The 25,126-nt window shown below is 45.8% G+C and overlaps 1 protein-coding gene across 1 annotated transcript in view; it reads left to right on the forward strand.

Moving 5' to 3' along the window:
• Positions 1–25,126, forward strand: part of SPOCD1 (SPOC domain containing 1) — a 200,190-nt gene that overhangs the window by 58,846 nt on the left and 116,218 nt on the right. The window contains exon 4 of the mRNA XM_040337069.1: positions 5,641–5,776. Coding sequence (XP_040193003.1) covers positions 5,641–5,776 — 136 coding nt within the window. The remainder of the gene's footprint in view (positions 1–5,640; positions 5,777–25,126) is intronic.

Here is a 25,126-nt window from a genome sequence, read left to right on the forward strand (position 1 = left end):
CAAAAATGATGAACCAACCCTTGTGTGTGTGCCGGTGTGAGCCTTGACCCCCGGTTCTCTGTCGCTCCCCTATTGGAGGTTACTGCCATAGCCAAAATCATGCATAAATAATAAATTGTATCTCTTTGGGAGCTTCTAAAAAGAAAGAGTCCCCAGAGAGATGTAGTGGACAATAACGGGTCATAGATATAAAAAACATTATCAATTTTAATAAATGTATCAAAAGTCAAGTTACACAATAAAACATATCGCTCTTATAGCAAGTATAATAACTAGCTGCTCTTTTTTATAACAGGTCAGTGTAGCACCAATAAACCATGGTTTATAGTCTGTGCACAAACAAAAAACACAGACATTAACAAACAAACAATGAACTAATACAGTCCGGACGCCTAGATATCCACACTTGCAGAGTTCCCAGGCGGTAAATTCTCCGCTGATCTTATTTAAAAATTGAGTAATAATGGGAAATCTGAACAGGTATGTCCCCCCAGGGGATGCTGAGGAGTATCAGATGTCTAATCGCGCAGCTGACTCAGAGGCCCCATACACACGTCCGAGAAACTCGACTGGCAAAACACATCGTTTTGCTCATCGAGTTCCTTGTGAAGCCGCCGAGGATCCCGGCGAGCCAAGTTTCCCCGTTGACTAACGAGGAAATAGAGAACATGTTCTCTATTTGGCCCGACGACATCCTCGTCGGTTTCCTCGGCCAAAAGTGTACACACGGCCGAGTTTCTCGGCAGAATACAGCTCCGATCGAGTTTCTGGCTGAATTCTGCCGAGAAACTCAGTCGTGTGTATGGGGCCTGAGTAAAAAAACCTGAATGCTAGATTGAAAAAAAAAAACCCTACTCATGTGATTTAGAAAAAAATTCTTCATAACAGTCCTTGTTTTGAAAATCTCTTGGCCGTATGGTTAGAGGGCCAGTAATACACAGGAGTCCTTCCAATTGTGAAGGCTTGCAATCCTAATTGTAGGGATGCTTGGGTCTTGGACGTAAATAATGAGCTGTGATCGTGTACCGATCTGACATCGGCAAGGTAGATATACTGGTTTCTAAAAATTCGAATGTCCTTGCTCATATTTTACTTTGAATTACACTGTGATCCTGTGTTGGATATGGAGGATCATCATACGTACAATGCATTCATTTTGTTTTAATCTGTAGACCGGACGATGTGAGTCCGTGTAGAGATATATATCCAATCTGGTTTTAGTGACTGAACACTGCTTTATATTGCTTCAAGTGCCGGGTACCCTGCGGGTCAGTCCGTTTTTCAATTAGACTCTAATATCAAATAAGGCACTTGTGGTCTAAAACAGATGATTCAGATATAAACAGATAGTGAAAAACATGAAGGAAAAAGACATTTCTGCTTTACCACCTCCGTTCGTTGCCTGGGATGTGGTATGGGATTTTTTTCTCCTTTAATCAGTGGTGGATAATCCCCTTCTGCTATATTCCCGGTTCTTCTGTGTGTATATACATATTAATGGAGGGTAAGTAGATAGGGAGCCCTGCGTAGTATAACGCTGGTGGATTTAAGAAATCCTTCCTCATAGATTTCAAAGACAAGTCAGCTTTTTTCCTTTTCGTATTACGCGCTTGTATCTCCTCCCTGCATCTCCCATTTGGTTGGGGATCACTCAGGCGGCGTCATTGGGCTGTGACGTCAACGCGTTTCACAACTATAACTGTGTGTTACGTAGCTTCGTCTGGACCCCCCCTAAGATAAGCAAATACTCAACCTCCCCACTCTGAATAAAATCCCACCTACACCACTCTCCACAAAACCAACCCCAAATGTAACCACCCCACTTCGTGTCCTGGCGAAGTTCCTGGGGGGCGGAACGAAACATGTAGACGTAAATGCAGGGACGATCCCTCTGCAGATGGCCCAACCACCGTTTACCCCAGGATAGCCGACACTTATTGAACCGGACTAACCCGCAGTATACCGGGCTGTCCATGTGATTGGAGATTAGAGCCGCTGTCACCCAGACCAGCCCACTCAACAAGGCATGGAGATCTAGGTTGCTGCAAGTGATCAGTAGATGATATGCGTGAGTTGAGAGGCGGCTTTTTTTCTCCAGACCAGCATATGTGGATGGCAGTATGGATGGAGGGCTGTGAGTACATTTGACACCACTATACTTGACATACGGCTGCATAACAAACAGGTTTAGAGGTACCTAATAGATTTGGGACCATCCCTGGGTGTGCAAGACGCGTTAGATATCATGTGGTAGTCTTCCTTGTACAGCAATCAGCATATACATCAAGATCTATTTAATGCTATCCCATACATTACTGCCTATATTCGTTTGTTGCTGGTTACACTTCTACATGTATGGACAATCCAGCTCCTAGTATCGGCCTGTAAGTGAGGTTTCTTCACATGCTCCAGGATTGACCAGTAGCGCTTGCTAGAACCCTTTGCAAACCATATTCATCATCACATTGGCCACTGTCTCCAGGTGTTTATATCACAGATGCACATTTTTGCACAAACCCTTTGACTGACAACTCTTTGACACTTAGCTGCTGGGTCAAGCAGGGAACTACGGACGGGTCCTACAGGTGGCTGTTTCTGCCATACTGTGGTGAGGTGCCCCATTTGCCCATAGTGGCTATAAGATGTGGCACCCCCCACAGTGGGGCTTGACTCTTTTTACGGTGAGGTGGTTGATAGGGTCCTTATCTGAAGGGGATTTGCTTGGGGAGGGTAGGCCCAGCTCCCTTGTGGGGCTGTATTCTCCACCCCATACTTCTTGTATTTAGTGTGGGGTGGTTCCATTTGGTGTTGCTTTTGGGGAGGGTGGTGTAGGGGATATTTTATGTAGGGTAGGGAGGTGGAGTACTTGATTATGTTAGTGGGCTTGCCTGGTGCTTTTATGCTGAATTATTTTTGTTACTGATATATAATACATTTTGTGTAGTTAAAGTGATTGTAAACCCCGCCTTTCACCTTGCACCTACAGGTAAGCCTAGATTAAGGCTTGCAAAAAGAATGTAAGATGATGAAACTCTCTAAGGAGTGTCAACAAATTAAAACAGCGCTATCAAATAACTGTGCATATTTGACTATATAAAATACATTACTACAACCCATATGTAATGATATACAGTGATAATAAACATAATATATCCAGTTTAAGAAATAAACACTAAACTGTGACTGTAATAATAAACACCCGTGATTGACTTAAACGTGAAGTGAACGCACTGAAAGTGCAAGAGACAGTCTTTAAAAATAATTTAGAACGTGGCCAAACAAAGCAAAGTTCATGTGTATAAGGATCCTGCGATCTTCAAATTTTTCCAAAAACTTCCACCACACCCGACAGTGCTCAGTGACTCCTCCCCCATCAAATGGACACTCACCGGATAGGTATGCCTCACACTCTCGTGTTTTGGCACAAAAAACCTTATCAGATGTAGTTGTTCCCGTCAATAAAGATGTAATCCAAATATGACATCCAATCAGTTCCACATATATGTCAGAGAGAGACAAAAGAAGTGCAAATAGTGTGATACCATCAAAGGTTTAATAGCACACCAAAATAAAACTTCAAACAGTGCACTCACAAACAAAATCTTGTAAAACAGCAGAATATCACATCAAGAAACTCCTTCAAACGTCAAAATGGTGAGAAGCGGTCACGGCGGACCCCCGATCAGCGAGAAAAAGTGAAACCAATTCTCCTACTCACGGTGCCATGGACTTCTGTCAGATGCAGCTGCACATCCACTTAAATAAAAAACTTCAAACGCACTCTGCATCCAAAAACGCAGCACTCACTAGTAAAATTAGACTGTATGGCAATACCCCGACATGTTTCGTTATAAAAACTTATTCATGGGACTAACCACACAGTCATAAATGGTTACCTTATATCTGATGTAGTCAGATCAATCAGCCTATCAGTCCTGGGCGTTTTCCCACTTCCTCCACAACTGTGGGCGGAAGTAAACGATAATCCCAAACTCCTGTGGGCTGACAGCATCATCCACCACCACTGGCTGGTGTATGAATCAATCAGCCAGTGCGATAGGCGTGGCGCCAGTACCCAGATTCCAAAAGGTGAGAGAGGATGTTAATCACATCCCCCAACAGCAGCAGTCTGAGCCAATCACGTGCTGCACAGCGCATCCCGCTCCGCCTACAACGATGGGCGGGCCTAGAGCGCTTATGCAGCCAAAGCTAGGAGGAAGTCAGCGCCTCCTCCATTGGCTGGCTGTCTTACCCAGCAGCCACAGCTGTAAGCCGACCTGATAGGTCGAGCAGACGCTGCTCATGATAGGCTCGCCGCGGGGAATGGCTTCTAACAACACAACAGGGGCAAATCAGCTGTTGTATAGGTACAATCAGCTGTTGTATTACCTACAGGTAAGATTAAGGCTTACCTGTAGGTGCAAGAAATATCTCCTTAACCTACACCACAGGTGTCAAACACAAGGCCCGCGGGCCGAATCCGGCCCTCCAGGCTATTTCATGTGGCCCTCGCACCTCTCCTGCAGCTGCAGGAGAGCTCAAGCCCTTCTCTGGTCCTCCTCCAGACCACCACTTTCTACTTTCAAGAAATGCATCCAGCTTCTTCCCAGTAGCAGCATAAGGAAAGAGGGGTGCACTGTGATGTAAGGGAGAGTGAGGGACTCAACTTCTGATGGTGGGGTGGCTCTTGACATCTAATGTAAGGGGAGGAGATGTGCGGGACATCTAATCTTACAGATACAACCGGCCCTTTGGAGGACAATCATAATGCCGATGCGGCCCACGATGAAATTGAATTTGACACCCCTGACCTACACGGTTAAAGAGATATTTGCAATAAGGAATGTACCGATGTCTACGGCGCATGCACGCCGTAGACAACGGCGCAGGCACACTAAGCGTGCCGTTTTTTGTGAATGGCATTACAGTGTTAATGCCATATTCCCGTGCATGCGCAGGGATCTGCCGGTCCTACGCGCATGCGTGGGAGTGATGTCATCGGCGCTTCGGCCAATCACAGTGCCGGAGCGGCAAAACAGGAAGTTTTGACAAGGAGACATGGCGACTGCGGTGGACGGGACCGAGGAGGACTACGGGGGCTTTGATCTCAGGTAAGTGTCACATAATGAGCTAGTATTCTGTGCATACTAACTCATTATGCCTTTCTCTTGCAGGGTCTTTTACTTTTCTGTTTTTTATTGAGAGGGGTTTACTTCCTCTTTAACTCTGATTGGGAGTGTTGAGTCTTTTCTGTTTTTTGTGGTTTTTGTTGTTCTAATTTTTAGACAACTCCCTACTAGCATTTCTAGGTGAGTTCTACATTCATTTATACTACAAGCAGGATTCCCATGTTTATCTCTGGATACTGTATCTATACCTGCAAAAGAAGCCAGCATGAAGTGATCTAGAAAGACTTAATTTTCTGACTAAAGTTCTGCTTTAAGGTTTGGATATACTGAATATATATTTAGTGTATGCAAAAAGACAGCATATGTACTGTAGCATTCTATTGGCATAGGGGAGAATAAATAACATTTCTGTATTTTTGTAAAAAAAAAAATTGGGTGTGAAAAGTTGGGTTTTCTCTTTAAGGCTAAGAATACAGCAAGTCTCTAAATGATATACCTTTTTTTCTTTTAGAATGTGTATACAGTTGTTGATGAAAACCCTCCAATTATATGTGAAGATGATTCAGAGTTGTCTGAGCCATGTTGTGCAGTCCTGCCTAATGAGAGAGATGGAAGAGACAACCAGCAGGGGTCAGCTAAGGCACACAGTAAGTTATTATTTTTTATCTCTATTTTTTATTTTCACATTTATATCTCTGTGGAAACCAAATTATAGTGAGTCTGTTGAATGTGTGTATATTCTCCCTTTCACTCACATTTCTGGGGTGCTTATATGCAAGAAATATCATTCCAGGGGGAACAAGTGAATGAACAAGGTTAAAAGTTGGATGAAGGATGGATAGCCGCACTCCAAAAACCGTACAGGTTGTCTTTTATTAAATGAACAGCAAATACATGCTTATTCATGGAGCCATGAATAAGCACTGATCTTGTGCGAAACGTCGGCTGTTCCCCTGTTTCTGTTGCTGTGATTTGGTAATGTATTTGCTGTTCATTTAATAAAAGACAACCTGTACGGTTTTCGGAGTACGGCCATCCATCCTTCATCCAACTTTTATGCTTGCCCAGTGCACCGCCAGCACCCTTGGAATCCTGTATTAGTGTGTGACCATATAGTAGACCCACCTGAAGCGGTGACTTTCTTTCTTCTGAATGAACAAGGTATGTGGCGAAAGTGTAAGCCAAAAGTAAGGCTGGCCAATAATGACATAGGCTGATCAAAAAAACAAACAAAAAAAAACAAACATATTCCCTCATCGAAACAAAGCAGGTGAATGAAGTAATCCTCCTTGCTGTGCCATCGGATTTTGACAGTGGGACTCCTTCACTGTTGGAATACACTGATCAGGGGCTGCAGCCCATTGGCTGCAGCTTCTAATTGAGAACATTTTTCCAACACGCATATTCAACAGAAGTTGATTGTTAGATTGACTTCTATCCAGCAGGAGTGGACTGGCCAAATTTCAATCCATCTATGGCCAGCTTAAAATGTGAACAGGCAGGATTTTTAATGCAGAAAAGACATGCTTTTTCTCTTGATGATTAAATTTACCTATCTGCCTGCCCCTTTAATGCCAAATCCTACTGAACTCCCAAGCATTTGCAAGGATGACATTTTATCAGCCAGGCCTAAGATAAACTCAATACCCGAAAGCTTGTCACTCTGAGGTGGGGAGCTCCAGGACATCACATCACTGGAGCTAAGGTGAGCATAGTTCTGCCTTAAAGCAAACGAGAGTAGTTCTAAGAAAAAAGGAAATGAAATAGAAAGCAGCAATGAGAAGGGACCCAGGTGAGGGTGGGAGGAGAATTATTTGCGGAAAGGAGGGGTGGGTGGAAAGGCAGTATGAATGTGTGGAAGGGAAGGAGGGTGAGTTGGGTTCTGCTGGGCCCCAAGATCGCAAGCTGTTGGTGGATGAAGCTGATCACAGGCTGCAGGAAAGTAATTCCCCCATCAATGCAGACAGTGTTAACAGGGGAATCCCTCCCACTGAACCATTTTGTTCTGGCGGGGGAAGCAGTCCCTGCCAGTGATTATTGCTAGTGACTGTACCAGCCACTAGTGATAATTGCATGTAAAACCTGAAAGGCTGGTTGTACATTCAGCCTACCCACACATGGTTCAAATCTCATCCGGTTCCTGTTGAACTGGCAAAGATTTGAACCGTCTATGGCTGGCCTTAGAGTGTCTCCACAGTTTCAGTATACGTGCCCTAGCAGTATTTAAAGAATTCTTATTGTTTTTGTTGAATTTGTTGAGGTGCAAAAGGTATGTGGACAGTTGTAAGTATAACTGAATGGCTGTAACTTTGTAGATGAGATATTTAAAGAGGAACTTCACCCAAAAGGGGAAGTTCTGCTCTTCTTCCTCCCCTCCCCTCCTGATTTATATTTGCTACCTTTTTTTTGGGGGGGGGGGGGTGTAAGCTACAGTAGTTGTGGTTCCTGACTTAATTTTTGGGGAGCTCCTCTTTAAATTTCAGCCAGTATGGTTTCAGAATTGTGCAGTCCCAGAAGAGTATGTAAAAGAGTACATAGACATTTACCTCTAACTGGTACTCTGTACCAGTTGCTTATGATCTTAAATCCAGCCGTTTGTGTCTTTGAGTTAGAGAATTTATGTAGCTTTCACTGTCTTGGAGAGTGTATGTCGCAAACACATTTTTTAAAAATGTTGTGAAGGGTTGCAGGAAGTTAAGTTTGTCTCTCTGGGACTTAAAGTGATTGTAAAGTCACGTTTTTTTAAAAACAACAAACATGTTATACTTACCTGCCCTGTGTAGTGGTTTTGCATAGGGCAGCCCAGATCCTCCTTTTCTCTGGTCCCTCTTTGGCTCTTCTGGCCCCTCCCTCCTGTCCAGTGCCCCCATATTAAGTAGCATGCTATAGGGGCACCCGAGTCCATAGAATGCATTAAGATAACAAACCTTCTGACTTTACAACCACTTTAAAGTGTTACTAAACCCACAATTGTAAAATCAGTCTGTATATGCAGTAAAGCATGCTTGTTATACTCACTGTGGAACCTCTGCGTTGTGTGAAAAGGCTGTTTAATCCTTTTTCCTCTGATTCTCTTCTCCTTCCACAGTCACCCAAATATTTCCTGATAATACAGAGCCAGGGGACGGGCTGCACACGTTCAGTTTTGTGTGCGTTGCTAGGGAGCTATTTTTTCTTGGGAAGGTGCATGTGATCAGCACAGGCCCATAATCACTGTCCAGATAGAGGAACAGGGGTCCTGCATCCTGATAGGACAGTCAGTACAGAATGAAAACTCCAACTACAAGCTTTAACCAGACACTTATAAAAGTCACAATACTGCTATATACTGCTCATGAGAATTTAGCAGTTTATATTTACTAAAATAATGGCTGTGCACTGTGGGAGACCAGATATAGTGATTGCAGGCTCCTGGGTTTAGTAACACTTTAACATAGTGAATGAGCTGCATGGCACCCCAGTGCTCAAAAGGAGGGTCGACCTGTGTTTGATTTCTTAAATAGAAAGTCATTGCAGGTCTGTGGTTATGGTATAATTGTGTTTGGACAGTGGATGTACCTCTGATCTGATGTCAGTCAAATCCAGTGAGGAGAGTATGGGGCCGTGTTGTGTATGTCTATGGACGCTGACAGCCCAGCTTTAGAGTGCGTCCACTTGTGTGCCCCAATAGCACACTGTTAGATATGGAGGCACGTGGAGAAGAGGAACAGTGCTGATGGGGAAACCCCAGAAGGGGCGGTAAAGGACTGCTCTGTGAAATATCCTAGCACAGAGTTGACAAATATAAACCTTTTTTTCAGGACAAACATTTGGAGCCTTTACTATTACTTTAGACATAAGCAGGTGTTCCATTGACTTTTCTAGTTATGGCAGGGAAGCCTGAGTTGGTCACTTGCAGTCAAACTGCCTCCAAAGTAGATTTGATTGTGTGACCGCTTTCTTTCAGTGTCAAAACGTTTCTTACAATGAAGACATGTCCTCTTTACAGCATTGAACTTCCAGGACTAGAGGCAAAACTTTTTTTTCATTTTGGATAGAGTAAGGGAGTATTTTTCCCATCTGTGGTTCATTGAGATTTCAATTCACTTCCTGTCCCATAGCCAAATAGGAAGTGAGAGAAAATCCCTCCAAAGTGAGGGATTTCATGGTTGCCACCAGGGTCATCAGAACTAGTGTACCCAATAAAAAGTTTTCCTCCAGTTACTTTTTTGGGGACAAACCTAAAATTTGTGATTTTCTTTCATTTTCACTTTTGGTGATAACAATAAACAGAACAGGTAAATCTCCCTAATAGGGGCAGAGACAGTAATAAAACCCAACAGGTGTTTCTCCACTCCATCTAAAATGTAACAAAGAGAGGAAATGGATAGCCGCACTCCAATAACCAAAAAGGTTGTCTTTTATTCAAACGAACAGCAAATACATCACTTCACAAGGTCACAGCAAAGGAACAGGGGAACAGGCTAGCCATGATTAAGCACTAGCTCAGTGCGAAATGCGTCGGCTGTTCCCCTGTTCCTTTGCTGTGACCTTGTGAAGTGATGTATTTTCTGTTCGTTTGAATAAAAGACAAACTTTTTGGTTATTGGAGTGCGGCTATCCATTTCCTCTCTTCGTATCTCATGAATGGTCAGTGCATTGCCAGCACCTACGGTATCCTGAGTCAGTCTAACTTTACATAGCGGCCCACCTGGATCGGTGATCCTCTTTTTTCTCTAAAATGTAACAAAGCTTTATTTTTCTTTCTAACCTTGCAGCACATTGAAGAAGTCCCGATAGACGACCCTACTGTTCTCTCTTCCATTCAGAATAGTCCTTGTTTTGCTCTAATAGAATGCAACGTGTTCTGTAAATAGGGATGAGAATCCATTTATCTGCCATTCCCCCTGGTCACAGAATGTGTCGCATTCTGTGTAAACAATACAGGGACTTTTCTTATTTTTCCAGAATGCACCAGTCTGGCATTTCAGATTTCTGAATGATGGACTGAGTTTGCCATTAACAGTATCTGTGTTTGATATCAGCAGGAATTAAAGCGGATGTGCCACTAAACAAATATATTAAAAGCCAGCAGCTACAAATACTGCAGCTGCTGACTTTTAATATAAGGACACTTACCTGTCCTGGAGTCCAGCGGTGATCGCAGCAGATGACGAGCCGATCGCTCGTCACCCTGCTGCTCCCCCCTCCATCCACGGTGAGGGAACCAGGAAGTGAAGCGCTCCGGCTTCACTGCCCGGTTCCCTACGGCGCATGCGCGAGTCGCGCTGCGCCCGCCGATTGGCTCCCGCTGTGTGCTGGGAGCCGAGTGTTCCCAGCATACAACGGGGGACGGACGGGAAGCAGAGAAAAAACCCGTCCTTTGCCCGTATCGTAGGGCCGGAAGTGGGTGCAGATACCTGTCTGTAGACAGGTATCTGCACCCCCCTCCCCCCTGAAAGCTGTCAAATGTGACACCGGAGGGGGGAGGGTGCCGATCAGCGGGACTCCACTTTAGAGTGGAGATCCGCTTTAACATAGATTTTCCGTTGCCTTCAGTAGAGTGTTGAATACTTGCTCTGCTTAAATTGTGCATGAAATGCAATAATGGGCGATCATAAGCCTGAAAAGAATTGACCTTTACTGATATTTTACCCACAGCTACATATCAAAACAGCAGCTTATGTCTGAAAAGCGTACCCAGTGTAAACAAACTGCATAGCGGTGAACATGTTATTCCTTTTTTTCACCTGCTTGTGGGTGTTTATATTCTTTTGGCCAGCAAAAACCCTTAAGCCTCGTACGCACGGGCCAGAATATCGTCAGGAAAAAAAACGTAGTTTTTCCTGACATGACAAGAATCTCTTGCCGCCCGAATGTACAGACTCTCCTTTTAAAAGAACCACGGTTCTCTTGAAAGGCAAGAACGATGTGACATCATCGCGTACAACGATGCGCTCGTCACATGCGCTCGTCACATTTGATGCCGTCGCCGCCATCTTGCTGCACCCTACCTATGCCTAGGAAGCTACCGCGCATGCGTCAAAGTCATTTTGAACATGTGCGGGTTTCCCCGGCGACAGGTAAGTATACAGACGCTCGGGTTTCTCATCGGGAAACAGGCCGACAAGAATCTCAACGAGAAAATAGAGCGCAGGATCTCTATTTTTCTCTTCCCAGACGAGAAACCTCAAAGCCTCGTACACACGCTCGGTTTACTCGGCAAGAAAGCTCTTCTATCAGTTTTCTTGCTGGTTCTTGCCGAGAAAACCGAACGTGTGTACGAAATTTGATAATTGTAGACAGCCCAGCCAGTAGTTATATTGTCCCCTATGTAGGTCATGAAAAATCTAATTTAGAACTAGAAGCCAGGTTTAAAAACATGGGGGCTAGGAATACGCAACCCCTGGAGTAATTTTGCTAAATATTTGCTAAATATAAAAAAAAAAACTGTGTACAGTCATGTACAGTCAGGTCCATAAATATTGGGACATCAACACAACTCTAATCTTTTTTGGCTCTATACACCACCACAATGGATTTGAAATTAAACGAACAAGATGTGCTTTAACTGCAGACTTTCAGATTTAATTTGAGGGTATTTACATCCAAATCAGGTGAATGGTGTAGGAATTACAACAGTTTGTATATGTGCCTCCCACTTTTTAAGGGACCAAAAGTAATGGGACAGATTAACAATCATCAATCAAACTTTCACTTTTTAATACTTGGTTGCAAATCCTTTGCAGTCAATTACAGCCTGAAGTCTGGAATGCATAGACATCACCAGACGCTGGGTTTCATCCCTGGTGATGCTCTGCCAGGCCTTTACTGCAACTGTCTCCAGTTCCTGCTTGTTCTTGGGGCATTTTCCCTTCAGTTTTTTATTTAGCAAGTGAAATGCATGCTCAATCGGATTCAGGTCAGTTGATTGACTTGCCTATTGCATAACATTCCACTTCTTTCCCTTTAAAAAACTCTTTGGTTGCTTTTGCAGTATGCTTCGGGTCATTGTCCATCTGCACTGTGAAGAGCCATCCAATAAGTTCTGAAGCATTTGGCTGAATATGAGCAGATAATATTGCCCGAAACACTTCAGAATTCATCCTGCTGCTTTTGTCAGCAGTCACATCATCAATAAATACAAGAGAACCAGTTCCATTGGCAGCCATACATGCCCACGCTATGACACTACCACCACCATGCTTCACTGATGAGGTGGTATGCTTTGGATCATGAGCAGTTCCTTTCCTTCTCCATACTCTTATAATCACTCTGGTACAAGTGGTCCCCGTCTATCTCCCCAATGTCTTCCTCCCACTTCCTACGGCTTTTAATGGAGGCATGGTTCTGAATTGTTGCTAGCAGTCCCTCATATATTTTTGTTATCAGTCCTCTCTGAGCTTCTGCTTGCAGAACCGCCGTCATCAAAGGTGGAGGTGGTGTTACCACCAGCGATCGTGTTTGTTGTTGTTTCCGTAGAGCATGCCGGAGCTGTACCTTTATTATTCCGCGCAGATCCTCAAGGTCTTACTTTCTGCTCCCAGAATCAGATTTGTTGATTTGTTACATTCTGGCGCCAGGATCAACAATAACAGTGATCAGTGCTTGATTTATTATGGCTGAAGGACTGAATCTGATGCTCAAAAAGCAGCCACTTGAGCTCCAGAAGAGTTTACCCCCTTTATTTTTTGCTATATAAGCGTAATAAGACTAAGGTAAAAAAACAAACGATTTTTTACTTTCAGCTATAAAACATATCCATAAAAAATAATAAATCTTCACAAATTTTGGCCAAAATGTATTCTGCTGTTTGTTTTTGATAAAAAATCCTAAAAAGTGTATATTGATTGGTTTGTATGAAAGTTATAGCACCTACATATGGTATATAATTTTTATTTTATACTACTAAGCAGTGCAGCAACTGACTAACTGCCATTGACATCACCAGTGACTAATACAGTGATCAGTTATAATACTATGCACGGCCACTGTACCAATGACTAGGGTTGTCCCGATACCACTTTTTTAAGACCAAGTACAAGTACCGATGCTTTTTTTTCCAAGTACTCGCCTATACCGATTACCGATACTGACTCTGTACATTCGGAAAAGGTAGGAGCTGGATTTACCTCCGCTCTCCATTCTGACAGATCGAGGAGGTAGAGGAGGAGAACGGAGTGCTTGCGTTTGTCCTAAACCCGAAAGCAGGCAGCAACGTACGGGTCACTTTGCCTACAGCGGCAATTCACCCGCAGTACATTGCCAAGTGGTTGGTTATAACAGAAAGCCATTCAGCTTTAGGGTGTGTCCTTGCCTCTCCACACACACACATGCTGTAGCTTGCCTGCGTTGTGGTATCTGTACCTTTTACAGCGCAATTTTTTTATGGTTCTGGAGCTGACATATATCTACTTGAGAAGCGATAGGGGGAGCATTTGGGCATGGGATATTTCCCAACATGCTGATATAGCTATTCCTCGTTGGGAGGTGGGTGCTGAAATGCTGGTCTATTTTTAGGTAAAGCTTGCACTGCATGATAACATAGCAGCTAACATGATTTTATTGGCAGTCGTTGGTGTGTAAGACAGACCGAGCTAAGTTTGTTTCATGTGTCGGCAGCACATATCTCAGTCTGTCTTGTGTAACGTGTCTGTCTTGTGTAATGGGAGTGGTGCCAGCACCCACAAGTCACCTATAAGTGATCAGTGGCTCTACAGCTGCCCAGATCACCCTTACACTAAAGCCCAGAGCCTACTGCACAAAACTGCTACTACAGCTGTGAGTTTGTTTTCACCTCTCAGCTCTCTAAACATATTGGCACATCCAATTACCTAATTACCACTTACCTTTTCTAGAGTGAAGAACCTCTTTAAACTCAGGGTTTAAAATGTTTTTACTTATACTTCTGTATCCTTAGTAGTTATTATACATGTATATACTGATAAAAGATAAGTGCAGCGCAATCACATTACAAAGGTAGTGATCAATGAGGAACCACAAGTCCCAGGCTGAAGAATTGGGAAGACACAGTGAAAAGATGAATCCAGTCCACTGAGAAACAAAGTGGCAAACCCTGCACCAGCTGACGTATAATGCGCTTACCAGATGTGATGGACCCCTGAGTGAACTTGAAGTCAAACACACTTGTTTCCACTAGTGGCAAGTGTATGGATCGCCAGCACTCCAGTGAAATGAGGTCAGCCCAATCCAAAAAATAAAACACACCCTAAGTGCTCTCCGTTGGTAAAGTTTGAATGTCATTTATTGCTAAAATGGCTCAATCACATAGGATGTCGTGAATAATATCAGTGAAATGGTAAACTACCGCTAGTCAGCAGAAATACAATTCCGTATATCTCCGTGGTATTGCACAGGATGGAAGCGGGTGACGTCCGCAAAGAGGCAGGACCCCTGTACACGTTACGTCCTGAAGTGTTCAGCTTGCAATTTTTTAGATTTTTATTTTTTTTATTTGCACTGATTGTGCTATCTTTATATTATACATGTATAATAGCATATGACAAAGTCAGATACCTATTAAAAACATCTATGGCAAAAGGTGAAGCATATAATGTTTTGTTATTGCATTATAGAATTCCAGATCTGAACCTAACATCACTATTAGCAGGTTATTGGCAAGACTGAGCAGTATGGTACCCATGGACAGTATAAATTCAAGCTGTTAATTCAATGCCTCTGAGACTCCCGAAACCATATGAGAACTGAGGGACCGTGCTAGTCATGTGGCTGCCAGGGTGAAGACACAGGCATTTGGAGATGTCAGATCAACAAGAAAGATTCATAAATAAGAACTTGTATATGTACATGTTTTTTTTGTATAGCAAGGCCACATAAAGAACTTTCACGATGTGCAAACATTAGTAGCTATCAAAAAACGACCAGACTTCAGCTTACTTCACCACAACACATTTCTAGTGTGAATAACATTTGCAATACATTTTCTTCCCGATAAGTCAAAGGAGCACATGGCAGGGTGCAGTTTTGTGGGTGAGTAGTTGTAAGTGACCATCAGGTCTGTAGGGGAACTGTGAGTGCTTGTTGAGCACAGAGGTTAATTTTTATGGGGTTGTGGATCATAGTAATCATTAGTCAGGGAATGGGTTGCTTGCAGATTATCATCTTTCCAGGAGAGAGTCATGGGTGTTTATCAATTAAGGGGATTGTAGAGGGTGGTCCTCAGTTTGGGCCTTAGTGGGTCATGTGTTCATAAGTCCAGGCTGCAGTTACCTGCTTATGTTTCCTGATGGAGGTCATTTGTAATAATCAGTTCAGGGGGGTTGGGGGGAGCTGTGTGTACTCATCTGCAACTTTTAATTTGTTGTTACATGTCTGTATCAGCATACATAAATAAACCTTTGATTTGAGTAAGGCTTCATGCATGCATGGCATCTGTTTAAGCCTCTCTGAACGTCAGAACTTCTGGCAGGTAAAAGCTGTTTAAAAAAAATAGTGAAAATGCCGCATATTGCACACACGTTAAGACACGTCTAGCTTTTGACCACTAATACATTCTATGGTCCAGAATAAATTAATATTCTGGCCATTGGAATATAATAACTCAACACAGCCATTAATGTCTAAACCTCAGGCAACAAATGGGAGTACACCCCCTAACTGAAAATCCAATTAGCCATTTTCCCTCCCCGGTGTCATGTGACTCGTTAGTGTTACAGGGTCTCAGATGTGAATGGGGAGCAGGTGTGTTATTTGGTGTTATCGCTCTCACTCATACCGTTCACTGTAAGTTCAAGATGGCATCTCATGGCAAAGAACTCTCTGAGAATCTGGAAAAAAAAAAAGAATCATTGCTCTACATTAAGATAGCCTAGGCTATAAGAAGATTGCCAAGACCCTGAAACTGAGCTGCAGCACGGTGAACATCCAGCGGTTTAACAGGACAGGTTCCACTCAGAACAGGCCTCGCCATGGTCGACCAAACAAGTTGAGTGCATGAACTCAGCATCATATCCAGAGGTTGTCTTTGGGAAATAGGCGTATGAGTGCTGCAAGCATTGCTGCAGAGGTTAAAGGGGGTGGGGGGTCAGCCTGTCAGTGCTCAGCCTATATGCCACACACTAGATCAAATTGGTCTGCATGGCTGTCATCCCAGAGGGATGCCTCTTCTAAAGATGATGCACACGAAAGACCACAAACAGACTAAGAACATGTATTACTGGAACCATGTCCTGTGGTCTGATGAGATCAAGATAAACTTTATTGGTTCAGATGGTGTCAAGCGTGTGTGGCGGCAACCAGGTGAAAAGTACAAAGACAAGTAAAAGTTTGCCTACAGTCAAGCATGGTGGTGGGAGTGTCATGGTCTGGGGCTGCATGAGTGCTTCTGACACTGGGGAGCTACAATTCATTGAGGAAACCATGAATGCCAACATGTACTGTGACATACTGAAGCAGAGCATTATCGTCCCCTTCCTTCAGAGACTGGGCTGCAGGGCAGTATTCCAACATAACAAACCCAAACACACCTCCAAGATGACCACTGCCTTGCTAAAGAAGCTGAGGGTAAAGGTGATGAACTGGCCAAGCATGTCTCCAGACCCTATTGAGCATCTGTGGGGCATCCTCAAACGGAAGGTGGAGGAGCGCAAGATCTCTAACATCCACCAACTTCATGATGTCGTCATGGAGGAGTGAAAGAGGACTCCAGTGGTAACCTGTGAAGCTCTTGTGAACTCCATGTCCATGAGGGTTAAGGCGGTGCTGGAAAATAATGGTGGCCACACAAAATATTGACACTTTGGGCCCAATTTGGACATTTTCACTTAGGGGTGTACTCACTTTTGTTGCCAGCAGTTTAGACATTAATGGCTGTGTGTTGAGTTATTTTGAGGGGGTAGCAAATTTACACTGTTATACAAGCTGTACATTCACTACTTTACATTGTAGCAAAGTAATTTCTTCAGTGTAGTCACATGAAAAGATATAATAAAATATTTACAAAAATGTGAGGGGTGTACTTACTTTTGTGAGATAATGTATGTTCAATGCTAAAGAACATTATTTTTTTTATCAAGTTGTTATGGGTAAAGTTCCACTGTCTTTTTAATATTTATATGTGAAGGTCAGCTAAATATTGATTATCTTATCAAAATGTGTTAATGTTTTAGCAATATTTTTTGTCCCATTTATAACATATTATTGGGGTAATGCATATAATTGGGACAATCATCCTTGCTGGTTACATAAACAGATTTTGATTCCCACTTATCCTATCCTATCCAATCTCTGATTCAATGCATCTGTCCCTACTTCATCCCTGAGTGCTTATTTTTGTACTTAAAAAAAGGATATTCTCTATTTTTACATGTTGAAGGATTGACAGATACCATTTCCTAAAGCAAAACTTTACTCATAACAACTTGATAAAAAATAATGTTCTTTAGCAAGAAACATACATTCAACATGAATAATTCTGCTATCAATATTAGTGTGTGCTGTAAATCCCATTATTCCAGGAATGTGACTGCTTTTTGAAACCATTAACTCGATGGGTTTATTTTCACTTTATGGTTTACTGCAGGGGCTTTGGGCTTCAGGAAAATGTCAGCCTCCAGCAAAAAGAAACAGGAGCAATGCTGGATGGAGGCTGCCATTTTCCTGAAGCCCAAAGCCCCTGCAGTAAATCATAAAGTGAAAATAAACCCATCGAGTTAATGGTTTCAAAAAGCAGTCACATTCCTGGAATAGTGGGATTGCTAACAGTCACATTTGCTTGTGTCCTTAACCAAACTGTCAAACCATCAAATGGCTGGTGTCATAACTGATCACATGCGCAGCACCATGGCATTTGCAGATCAAACAGAAGCAGCTTCATTAGCTGTAAAGGATAGGAAGGTTTAATTCCACTTTAAGACTGTCAGCAGATCGGCTTCTATAAGCTTGACATAGTGCCTGAAAATACCTAAAAATTAAGAGCAACTGAGCATATGCAGAGCAGGGTGAGATAGGACTATACTGTATTACTGGGTCTTAAACAGTATATCACTTATTTTTAATTTTTTATATAGCTATACCTGCTAAAGGTGCCAACCTGGAGTGATCTAGCAGAACCAAATTGTCTTATTGATTCTTATTCTTATTGATATTAAACCCCAAAACAACAATGTAATCAATTGCAGCTTAGCATTTTAGAGTGTCTGCATTACTTTCTCTTTTTTAAGGCTTTTCCTACCAGTTTTTTCAGCTTATTTTAACAGACTAACCTGTCCAGCAAAAGTGGCAGTTAGAGGGTTGAGACAAACCATTTAACACCGACAAGAGTGCGTATAATGATCAGCTTTTATTCACTTACTGTATGTAAGACCTTTATCCCAAAAGGAAAAAGAAAACTGTTGCTGTAATTTCTTAAGGCCTCGTACACACGACCGAGTTTCTCGGCAAAAAACAGCAAGAAACTTGCTGGGAGATATTTTTTTGCCGAGGAAACCGGTCGTGTGTACATTTTCGTCTAGGAAACTGTCGAGAAACTCGACGAGCCAAAAAGAGAGCAAGTTCTCTATTTCCTCGACGGGAATGGAGAAACTTGCCTTGTCGAGTTCCTCGACAGCCTAACAAGGAACTCGACGAGGAAAACCATGTGTTTCGCCCGTCGAGTTCCTCGGTCGTGTGTACGAGGCTTCAGGCCTCATGTACACTGCAGCTGGTAAACGGATGTTTAGGACCATTTGGGCATTTTTTTCAGCAGCCCCTGAGCTCTACTCAACGTTGTCTTATGGGTACATGTACACTCAGGCATTTATAGTAGTTTAGAAGCAGTTGAGGTTAGAAGCATTTTTTTAAAGCAAAAACTTGTGTTCAGGATGGAAGTTTGGGGGCATTTGAAACGCCAAATGCTTGTAACAGCGTGTAAATGCGTCTAAGCGTTGCGTTTATAAATGTTTTCGTTTATAGGACGTTTTTAACTGTCGGTTACTAGCTGAAGAGTTTTTCAAACATCCTATGTACATGAAGCCTAAAAGTGTTAGCTGGAGTCCAGCTTTACTTTGTTAGTTAAGTCCATCTAAATCTACTAGTGTAACACTACTTTCTCCCCATATTGACAATGCTGCTGTTCAAAGATGTTTCCAGTGAAATATAGACACCCTACGACCCCTTTCACACTGGAGGCATTTTTCAGGTGCTTTTGTGCTAAAAATAGCGCCTGAAAAAAGCCTTAGCTGCAATCCCAGTGTGAAAGCCAGAGTGCTTTCTCACTGGGGCGCTGCACTGGCAGGGCGTCCAAAAAATTCCTGCCAGCAGCTTTTTTGCAGCACTTTAGTATTCACCGCTCCTAAAGCGCCCCTGCCCATTGAAATCAATAGGCTGCGCCACTGTATTGGTGCTTTGGGGACGCTTTTAACCCTTTTTCGGACGCTAGTGGGGGGTTAAAAGTGCCCCGCTAGCGGCCGAAAAGCGCAGGAAAAACTACAATAAAGAAAAAAATAGCGGCACTTTACCACCAACGCCCGGGAGCTTTCAGTGTGAAAGCACTCTAAGACCGGGAATGTGTTACTGGCCTGATCACCAGGTGAAAAAAAATGTCAGGAAGGAAAGAAAGAAAGAGAAGTTTTTTTTTTTTAGATTCATACTTACCTAGGTGAATACAGCATCATCAGATGCTGCATCTGTCCCCCGCCGGCTCCAAGGCTGAGAACCGACCGATCGCTCAGTTCTCAGTACTCCATGAGCAGAAAGTGTCAGGGATGGGCTCTCAACCCTTCCTTCTCTGTGCTCAGATTGCTCAGCTGTCAGTTAATTGCCTGTACTCAACGTTCCACAGTGGCTCGCCTGTTGATCATCTCCTGCTCGTCAGTCAAGCCCACAGCCAGCCCCTTCTGGCTATTCAAACTGCCTGGTTCATTTCATCAATTGCCTTCGCCTTGGTCAACATATCTAGAGACACTCTGCTGTTGTTCCTGTTGAAGACCCTTCTGGTTCCTGATCCTGTCTGCTGCCTCTGACTAAGCTGATCTCTGGTTTCCTGATTTTCTGGCTCGTTCTGACTACCCAATTTGGCTTCCAAACCCTGGCTATGTTTGACTACATTTACCAGTTGTACCATTTTATTAAAAGGTGTTATTTCTCTTTCGTTCATAGACGGACACAGCATCCTTTGACCTTCGGGTTATGTTCTTCCTACCAGGAGATTTTAGGCAGAATTTCCACAGCACTCAAGGTGTTAAAACTTTCCCTCATGCCGCTCCTCCCAGGGGGCGTGGCTCCCCCAGGCATAACCCACACCCTGCTCCAGCAGCTTCAGTTTGTTTCTGCCTAACCGTCAGGAGAGTCAGGCTCTCTCTGGAGTCCTGGACTCTGGAGTTTTTTCTTGCAAATTTTTTTGCATTTTGCGAGTTTTTTCTCGCTTTTTTATTTTATTTTTATTTTGAATCCTGCGATTCTTCTATCAACAGCCGACTGGGTGACAGGCTGGGTCCTCGACCCTTGTAGTCCCCCCAGGTTCGGCCTTCGAGCGTGTGCCGGCCCTCAGCTCAGCTTTGGGACGTCCACGACGGGCCCCGTTGCTCCAGGGGCGGCCGGGGAACTTCGGTTCTAGGGCACACATATGACCGGTCTCTATGGCTTTGTCACAGTGTGTCTGGCCGACAGCCATGCCGTTCGCGGACGTTGGTTCTGTCTGGGATACCTCCAGCCGGGTAGTCGCAGGACAGGTAAGTAGTGGCCCCTTACTCAGGTAAGTGGTCTGGCTGGAATGTTTTCCCTTGGGAGGTCGACTGAGGGTTTTCCCCTGCTTTCCTCTCTCCCTTATTCCTCTCCCTCCTTCCCCCTTTGGGTGACGGCTGTGCAGGGGGTTTTTTCCCTGGGGCTCATATTTTTTATATATTTTTTTTTTTTTTTCACTCGGGTATGGCTGGGGCTGTTCTGTGTCACTGCAGGGGACTGTGGTGGACATTCTGGGCATTTTTGTGTGTGCTGTGTGCTGTTTTGGTGTACTGTCATTTTTGGGTACACTGTCTTTTTAAAACTGCGCAACGGCGGCCATTTTGCCGGAGCCGCGCTTGTATTATTCGGCGGCCATTTTCTTGTGGCCGGCGCCGTTTTCAGCACTAGTTCGGCCTCTAGTGGCCGTTTCGGCGGGGAAAAAAGACCGCGAATCATCTGAGGGGACAGACGCAGCGCTGCAGCTTCTCCTCAGCACACACTTGTCCTTCACAGACCGCGCTGTACCAGGGGGGTGGTGAGTCTCAGGGGGCCCCAGACTGTGCTCTAGCGGCCGGGAGGTGACCTGTGGGGGACTTTTTTCCTGCCATTGGCAGTGGGGGTGACACGGCAGCTGCAATATGGAGCCTGAATCAGGCCCCTCATTCCTCACAATGCCGGAATTAACCCTTAGCGCCCCTCCCCCTGCCACATCTGTTGAATCGGTGTCGGCTGTCCTGGAGTCTTTTCTCACCAGGTTTGAAGCTGCCAGTGCTCGGTTGGGGGGTAAAAAGCGCCCCCCCCCGGAGGCTGTTTCTGGGGATATCTCTGACGCAGAATCTGATAACGCTGTTGCTGCTTCTGGTTCTGTCATGTCAGAGGATGCGGGCTTAACCCACATGGACAGCGAGGATGACTCTGCTGCGGAGTCTGCTGACAAGGAATTTGTTGGAGCTCTTATTACTGCGGTACGTGAGACTCTTCATTTAGAGGATGTGGCGGAGACACCAGCGGTGTCAGTCCCTTTTGGATTCCGCAAACCACCGCGTACCGCTAAGGTATTCCCCTGTGTTCCTTATTTGGACAATTTGTTGTATAAGGAATGGGATACACCGCAAAAGGCTTTTACTGTTCCTAAAAGCTTTGCTACCCGTTACCCCCTGGAGGAGGACTTTTTAAAAAAGTGGGTCACTCCTCCGTCGGTGGACCCTCCTGTGTCCAGACTGAGTAAGGCTACTACGTTGCCTGTGGAGGGGGCTCCTGCTTTCAAGGACCCCGCTGATAGGAGAGTGGAGGCCGTGGCCCGCTCCCTGTTCTCGGTGGTGGGTTCGGCGGTAAGGCCGGCTCTGGCCGGCGCCCTGGTTGCTCAGACGCTAACTGAAAGGGCGAAGCTCCTGCTGCAGGATCTGGAGGTCCAGGGTGCTTCCGAGTCCTCTAGGGACCTGGCTGAGCAGTTGATTCAGGGTCAGAAGTTTCTCTGTGAGGCGGCTATGGATTCGATTCCTTTGCTTTCCAGGGCTTCTGTCTACGCAGTGGTTCTGCGCCGCCTTATATGGCTGAAGTGCTGGTCGGCTGACCAGTCCTCAAAAAAGGCCTTGGTGGATTTGCCCTTTAAGGGCGGACGGCTCTTTGGGGCATCCCTGGATGACATCATTAAGGATGCCACTGGAGGTAAGAGCAACTTGCTCCCTCAGTCGGGGAAGGGTAAGGAACCTCGCCGCAAGCAAGGTCCTACTTTTACTACCCCTAAGCGGTTTTTTCGTGCGCCCAGCGCGGCTGGAAAAGGTCCGCAAGGGGCAAAAGCCCCTGCTGCCGGGCGTAAGCGCCCCTGGTTTAACAAACCAAACAAGCCTGCGGACAAGCCTGCTTCCGCATGAAGGTCTGCCCCCGCCCGGGTCTCGGGTGGGGGGACGGCTTCACGACTTCGCGGATCGGTGGAACTCTCTTCTGACCGACCGTTGGGTTTGCGAGGTGGTCGCCTCGGGGTACAAGATAGAGTTCCTCTCTTGTCCCCCAAACAGATTTTTTCCATCCAACCTCCAGCTTCCTCAGGATCGGCGGCTAGCCCTATCCGGGGCTGTCCAGGATCTTCTGGACAGAGGGGTGGTTGTGCCGGTTCCCTCGCTGGAACGGTTTCGGGGGTTCTACTCCAATCTGTTCGTGGTTCCCAAGAAGGGAGGGGTTCGCCCTGTCCTGGACCTAAAGGCCCTCAACTCCTTTGTCAAGGTGCAGCGATTCAGGATGGAGTCGGTCCGTTCTATCATAGCGGCCCTCCACCAGGGGGACTTCATGGCGTCCTTGGACATCATGGACGCATACCTGCATGTCCCCGTTTGCACAAGCCACCAAAGATATCTGCGTTTTGCGATCGGGGAGGACCACTATCAATTCGTGGCCCTCCCGTTCGGGCTGGCGTCGGCACCACGGGTGTTCACCAAGGTGCTCGCCCCGATCCTGGCCTTGCTAAGGCAGCGAGGGATCGCTATCGTGGGATACCTGGACGACCTTCTCCTGAGAGCTTCTTCAAGCTCAGAGTTAGAGGAGGACGTGTCCATCACGTGTCGGACTCTGCAGGAGTTCGGCTGGCTTCTGAATCTCAAAAAATCAGTGTTGGTTCCGTCCCAGAGGCTGGAACACCTGGGGCTGGTTTTGGATTCGGGGGAGGCAAAAGTGTTCCTCCCATCGGAAAAACTGCGGACCCTGCAATCTGCAGTGAGACAGTTGTCGACCCAGAAGTGGTCGTCTCTTCGCTTCTGCATGCGGGTTCTGGGTCTGATGGTGGCCTCCTTCGAGGCGGTTCCGTATGCCCAATTCCACACCAGGGTACTACAGAAGGAGGTTCTGTCACGATGGGACAGGGTCCCATCTTCTCTGGATCGCCAGATTCGGTTGAGCCATCTGGCCAAGTCTTCCCTGGCATGGTGGCTGACGTCTCCGGTGCTTCGGTCCGGGAAGTCTTTTCTTCCGTGCCGCTGGACAGTGGTCACGACGGATGCCAGCCTCTTCGGCTGGGGGGGCGTCTGGGGCACCCAGTCAGCCCAGGGGCGCTGGACTCAGGAGGAGTCCCGCCTGCCGATCAATATCCTGGAGCTCCGAGCGATCAAGCTGTGCCTTGTCAGGTGGTCCCTGGAGCTGCAGGGCCGTCCTGTCAGGATCCAGTCCGACAACGCCACGGCCGTGGCGTACGTCAATCATCAGGGCGGCACAAGGAGCTCGGCCGCGGCGACGGAGGTCGCTCACATACTTCGGTGGGCCGAAAGGTCCGTTCCGGCCCTGTCAGCGGTATACATTCCGGGAGTTCTGAATTGGCAAGCCGACTTCCTAAGTCGCACGACTCTGGATCAAGGGGAGTGGTCTCTCCACCCGGAGGTTTTTCAGATCCTGTGCCAAAAATGGGGCACTCCAGACGTGGACCTTCTGGCGTCCCGTCTCAATCGGAAGGTACCACGGTTTGTGGCCAGGTCAAGGGACCCCTGGGCAGACGCGTCAGACGCGTTAGTGGCTCCCTGGGGTCAATATCACCTGATTTACGCCTTCCCTCCTCTAAGGCTCCTACCCCGCCTGCTGCGCAGGGTGGAAGCCGAAGGGATTCCAACGATCCTGATCGCCCCAGATTGGCCGCGTCGCTCTTGGTACGCGGACCTGGTACGTCTGGTGGCAGACGCCCCCTGGCGCCTCCCTCTGAGGGAAGATCTCCTGTCTCAGGGCCCGATCTTCCATCCTGCTTTACGGTCACTGGCTTTAACGGCGTGGCTGTTGAGAACCAGGTACTGAAGGACCGGGGCCTGTCGGGCCCGGTAATCTCTACCATGATGCGTGCACGGAAGTCCACTTCTCGAAAAATTTATCATCGTACATGGAAAGCATACATCTCTATGTGTGAGGAGATGAAGTGGCACCCCCGTACTTACGTGGTGTCCCGGATCCTGCTGTTCCTACAGCGGGGAGTGGACCAGGCTCTTGCCTTGAGCACGATCAAGAGTCAGATTTCTGCTCTGGCTGTTTATTTTCAGCGTCCCGTGGCAGCGCACTCTTTGGTTCGCACGTTTGTGCAGGGGGTCCGGCATGTGGCCCCCCCGGTGCGCCCTCCGCTACCTTCTTGGGACTTGAACTTGGTCCTCTCGGCGCTTCAGCGTGCCCCCTTTGAGGACATTCGGGAGATCCCCTTGCTGACTTTGTCGCAGAAGGTGGTCTTTCTGGTAGCTATTACCTCTATCAGACGAGTGTCTGAACTGGCGGCCTTGTCTTGCAAGGCCCCCTACTTGGTCATCCATCAGGATAAGGCGGTGCTGCGCCCGCGACCTTCTTTTCTTCCGAAGGTCGTTTCGGCCTTTCACATT

Source organism: Rana temporaria, chromosome 2, assembly GCF_905171775.1.
Source record: "Rana temporaria chromosome 2, aRanTem1.1, whole genome shotgun sequence".
NCBI classification, from domain to species: domain Eukaryota; kingdom Metazoa; phylum Chordata; class Amphibia; order Anura; family Ranidae; genus Rana; species Rana temporaria.